General features: G+C 39.1%; 2 protein-coding genes across 2 annotated transcripts; one reads left to right on the top strand and one right to left on the bottom strand.

The window, feature by feature from the left end:
* Nucleotides 1-239: 239 nt before the first annotated feature.
* On the top strand, nt 240-1187 carry LOC140926172 (uncharacterized). The gene has a single exon (XM_073375957.1). It carries the CDS (start codon nt 240-242, stop codon nt 1185-1187), a length of 948 nt encoding a protein of 315 aa, XP_073232058.1.
* Nucleotides 1188-2375: 1188 nt separating this feature from the next.
* Nucleotides 2376-5280, bottom strand: LOC140926980 (neurexin-4-like). The gene is made up of 3 exons (XM_073376649.1): nt 4870-5280; nt 3576-3693; nt 2376-3267 (listed from the first exon to the last, which is right to left on the bottom strand). The coding sequence occupies exons 1-3, from the start codon at nt 5206-5208 to the stop codon at nt 2642-2644; spliced, it is 1083 nt and encodes a 360-aa protein (XP_073232750.1). The 5' UTR covers nt 5209-5280; the 3' UTR covers nt 2376-2641.
* Between the last annotated feature and the right edge of the window lie 306 nt (nt 5281-5586).

The following is a 5586-nucleotide window of genomic DNA, read 5'->3' on the forward strand; positions in this document are numbered from 1 at the left end:
ATCATCAAGTATATACTGAGGAAGAAACAAGAAATGATGAGTTAATGATACAAAGAAGACTGCACCGGCAAAGACCCCATATCAGACTCACACGAAGCCCTCTTTTTTAGTCGAGTCTGGTCTGCCCGGCCTTCACTGAGTCGGCAGCGCCGAAATTATATATTTCAAAAGAACTTGAATATTCTCTACAAATATATGACATACATGATTTTGTTACTTTTTAGAATAAAAGGAAAGCGATGAGGTACCACCACAGTATTACAGAATCAGCTGAACTGTGTGGTTGGAGTGCAGCTTTTGCGGTGATGGCGATCTCGGTGGTGATGGTGAACACCTTGACGTTGATCACCTTCATAAAAACTAAGTTTCTCTTGACGCGGAAACATGTAATCATCATCAACATCACTATTGCTGATCTTCTATTTGGAGCTGCAGGACTTTCATCAGGAATGTTATACCTACTTAAACCGTCGGAATTTTCCTTCTTCCTTCTTCGTGCCACAATCGGCTTCACAAAAATGTCGACTCTTATTTCCACCGGCGTGCTTGCTGTTGAGAGAATGTGCGCCATTGGTTTTCCTCTCCGTCACAAAGTTTTAACTAACAGAGTTTACAAGGTAACTTTGATATTCATTTGGATTATATCAGCTGTGAACACAATTATGGTTACACTCTACTGGGCTGACGTCTGGGGACATATACTGATGGCATCCGGGGGGTCACTTTTATTTTCTACAGGAGTGGTTTTCGTGGTGGTTTTTTGCCACGTCATTATCTGGATTTTATTCCGACGAAGTAATCGACGTCACAGACTACCATCTAATCCTCGAGACAAAGCATTAGCTATAACACTATTGTACATCACCAGCGCTTTCATAATAACATGGGTGCCTCTGACGTTGTATTTATCAATTGCCCATGTTTGCAAAAGCTGCGTGAAACCAACACAAGAAGAAAGGATATCATTTGGCATACTTCTTGCGCTGGGTATCCAGTCGCTTATCAATACAGTCATTTACTGCTTTAGACTCCAAGGATTTATGGTTAGTCTCAAAGCCCAGGTGAAGAAAATAAAATGCTTAAAAAAAGAAGCGTCCTCTGAAAAAGCACCTAAAAGAAAAACTACCGTCCATCCAGAGGAACTTGACTTTTGCGCGGTGATTCCACCTCAAGAAATAAAGAACTAAAAAAAAATGAGGGATGTTGATACTTTGTAAATAATTTGTATGCTGAATTTTAGGTCATCTGTATCAAAGGAGAATTCAGTGTTGTGTCTAACGCAACAGAATTCTATGTATTCTGTATAAATTAGCAGTTGCTGTGGGATACATGCTGTTCCATTAACGTAGCCGCAAAAAGTCCTGTTGGAGCCCTCTCATGTGTATTATTTTGTTTTTCAAAAGTTTTATTTACGTGTAAGTAGTGGAGTGCTACGAGATAATAAATAGAACAATGTTTGTTTACATAAGTGGCTGTCTTTTCTTTCGGTTACTCTTGCTGGTTATGTGGCCCAGCAAAAAAAACGTTCTAATGAAATTAAAATTCAAGTGTGAAAAGTCAAGGTGACGAGGTCTCTCTGAAAAAAAAAGAGGGATAAAAGAAAGGTTGGTCAAATATTTGTCCACTAGCTCAATTTATATCCTTAAGGTTCATTATGACTGACTGAGCACCTACATAAATAGGTTATAGTTATCTTTCACACACATTAATCCAACACTGGATTAGAGTTACGTTCCCACGCGTCGAACGCGACAAAAAACGATAGCTAAATGAATTCTAGGATTGAAAGGAATAGCGTGGTACTGACATGCAGAGGGCATCGGGGTCTTCAAAAACAAAACACCGAAACAATCTTTCTAGCGACTGCTTGTTACTTCTATTGATATATCACTTCTTCTCAAAAATTTCCAAGTTTCGGTGCATCTTTTTTCTTCCAAGAACAATTACGCACTGAACAATCCCCCTCCATCAGTTGTTTTTTGTTGTTGTTATTGTTGTTGCTGATTGTTGTTTGCTCTTGTTTGTTTGTTTGTTTTTCATCGACTGTTTCTTATTTCCATTTAAATATCACATAAGCTGTTTACAACTGAAGCTCAATTGAGTCGACACGAGTTTGCTTAGGTACTGAGATATAATGCTTGGCTATAACTGTCACAAGAGGTAAACTCTAAACGAAGAAACTCTAAGGAAGAGATTGTAAACTAGACCGAAGGATCTAAGATAGTTTATGGTGACCAAATTTTAAAAAGCATAAATCTAGGGGTAAAGATCCGTTAAGTTTGCAGTATTCTTGTGTAACGTGTATTCTTTTTGTTGGTTTGTTTTTGTTTTGTTTCGTTTTTTTTCCTTTACAGGTAATCGTTTAAAAACTATTGCCTGGGTACCTGACTACTGCTTCATCGTTGCATTTGTAAGGCAACCGATGTGCAAATTCAACTATTTGCGTTTTAAAACGAAACATACAGTTATTGCACAAAAACACTAGTCTTATTGCTACCTAATGATACACAGACAAAAGCCTAAGATGTTAGAGCAGTTCATGAATTTCCCGACCCGCTTTTAGTGCCTGATCTGACGCCGTAGGTCATTCAAAAGTTAATAACTTTCATTACATAGATATCTGTCTGGACAACAAGTACATTTAAACGATTCCATAACATTTGAGTTTACCAAGCGTATGGTAACCTTCTTCATTCGAGTAGCCAGTATCTCCAAACCTTAACTGCTTTACCGGAAGATAAGTCTTCTCAGTGAGCAGACCACTGTCCTCGCGCCACACTTCGTCGTTTTTATCGCAGTTGCACGCACGATTAACGTCAGCGCAAGTATTGCTTAACCCACAGGCGCACTTGTAGTGGTCAGCGGAAGTTGCTCCACCCCAGTTTGTCATCGCAGTAGAATCACGTGACACCCACCAACCGTGCGGGTCCTCAACTGGATAGAAAAGAAGAGAGTTCTTGCATTCGTACTTGATAAACTGCTCACAGTGGGCTGAAACGGCAGTGAGTCCAGCAAGCTGTGCCAGGCTATGCAGTCCTGCGCCAAAGTAAACTACATCCTTTGAGTAACTTCCATGTGCCTCGAATCCATTGACCTGCATTCTCGCTTCACTGTCGTGGCTTATGACTGTCAAGCCAACTCCGTTTTTAGCTGTCATGTCACACTCCACAGTGAAAGAATCATTTCCTCCTTCTCCATCAGGGTCGATTATGTAGGAAGCACTCATGGCTTTTGAGCTGTAAAGTTTTATCTCACTGCAGCTTTTACCTGAAAGTATTTAACAAGAAAAGGTCTCTCGTGTCGTTTATATTATCGGGTTTTTTTTACTGTAGGACAAGAGCAAACACGATGACGAATACGATGACGATGATGATGCTTTTAAAACTGGTACGAATTCACTGCAATATTCCTATAAGGGTGAAGACTGTGTCCCACAAGTAGGGGTTTACTCAAAGTGTGTTTGAAAGGTATGAGGATGCAGGAATATGGAAAGTATTCTCTGATTTAACGCACACCTTGTAAACTTTAGCTTCTCATAGACAAACAAATCGGTTGCAATAAAGATAAAATTTCACCTGTCCGTTCACAGTGTGTCCCAGCAAATCCTGGCTTGCAATCACATCGATATGAGTTCAGTTCAAAATCAGGTATACAGTTTCCGTTATTTTTGCATGGACCACTCTCACAACGAGACTAAAAAGCATGATTGAAGCAATAAATAAATGCAATTAGAAGGTTAATTGCAATGCAATGTACACAACATTTGGCCAATCGGCTTTCTAGTATTAAAAATTTCACAGAATGGCTTATTTAAAAGTGGCTAAATTTTCTTTTCGAAAGATCTCGAACTTTCTCTAGTACTTATTTGAAATATCTTATAAAACAGATTTATAATATTATAATGTTGACAACGCACCCGCATTCGCCAGCTCATATAGAAAGTAAAGCTTGTAGAAGAATGTATTTGTAGTGTTGAACTAGAAACATTTGAAAGCATCCAGGATTCTCAATGTATTCATTTGATCAATGTCTATCTGTTCTATCGACCGACATAGAACGGAATTCCGACCGTAGAGTTTTCGAACCACAAGCCAAGGAAATTGTTCCGAGTTATCAGTAAGTTTAAACAAATTGGGGGTAAAATAATAGTGCTTTTCTGCAGAAGGGAAGTTAGGTTTCGGCTCAAATCATCAGGGATTTCGGAAAACTGAGGGTTCGAGAAATCGGGACTCTGCTATACTTCGCCGATATAGTTCGCCTTCTTTTCACTGTAGGCGGAGACTGAGGGCCGGGTTATAGGTGATCAGAACTTTAAATATTTTTTCTTACTTAAAGACACCCTTACTTTATTCCTTTGCGCTTTACAGTCCTAAGTGATAATTAATATTGATTTTCTGCGTTACATATGATTGAAAACGTGCCGTATATCTATCTCCCTGTAGCTTCAATGTGGCAAAAATGCAATCAAGTAACTGCAACAAAGTCCTTTCTGTTGTATTTTGATAGAGATGGATATTTTAAATTACTGCTGACTAGAGTTAGCGATTCCCCTATTGACGCACAAATACAAGCAATGAGATCAGGGCGCTCTTCTTATAATGGCCTATATGTGAAGGCTCCGACGTGACAGAAAGGGGTAAGGAATTCCACTAGTTGAAGTGTATGAAAGGATACTCAAATTTGTCATTTCGGAGTGGTGTAAGTACCCAAAAGGGCAAACAAATGAAGTCTATGGCTTTGAAAAAGTCACGAAAGCTTCGTTGTTAAGTGATGAATCGCATTTAAAGACAGCGCATATACACTTTTTTTAGTCCTCCCTCCCTGGTAATGAGATAGCAAGCTACAGGTACAGTATATCATTTGACTCACCCAAGGGCTGAAGTGGTGATAGGAAATGTTTGCTTGGAGCTTCTCCGTAGCTCTGTACTTGTCTGTGGCGAGCAGCTCACAGAAATAAATTTTCTCTGCTGTAAGATACGTTCCAGTGTTTACCGAGTAACAACTTTCTTCTTCGATGCAGTGGAAAACGCAGTCGATTTCTATTTGCACCAAGAGATTTTTAATAACAGTTGCAGGTAAAACTTTGTACAGGTCTGGTTTAAAGTTTCCGTACCTGACAAGGCTGCGTCGAGAACGGGAAAGGGAATTTTGAGGCGAAGCTGGCGAGCTTCTTGTGAGATACAAAGTAAGCAGCAACTTGAACAACATCGCCGATAACTCAAGGTATTTCTTCGTTCACCCCGCTGGATTGAGCGTGGCAATAGAATCTGAAATACCAAAATTGTCATCAGAGCGAACTAAATACCTTAATGTAAATTTTCATATTTTGCCATCAATAATGAATGGAAAAAAAATTAATAAAAAACTGTAAGAGCATACCTTACTAGTAATTTACAGTTTCATACATAACAATATGGCATAATTATCGCTAGAAGTGTGAACTGTGCTTGTTGCATAGAGTTGCATTTCAAGCTCATTGTTCATTTCTCTTCCATTCTTCTACATGATAATTCTTCCATTCGTAAATACAACATCGGGGCATAATGCAGCGCGAATTTACAAACCTGCTGCAGGAAAATATTTGGA

This window comes from Porites lutea, chromosome 2 (assembly GCF_958299795.1).
Source record: "Porites lutea chromosome 2, jaPorLute2.1, whole genome shotgun sequence".
NCBI lineage: Eukaryota > Metazoa > Cnidaria > Anthozoa > Scleractinia > Poritidae > Porites > Porites lutea.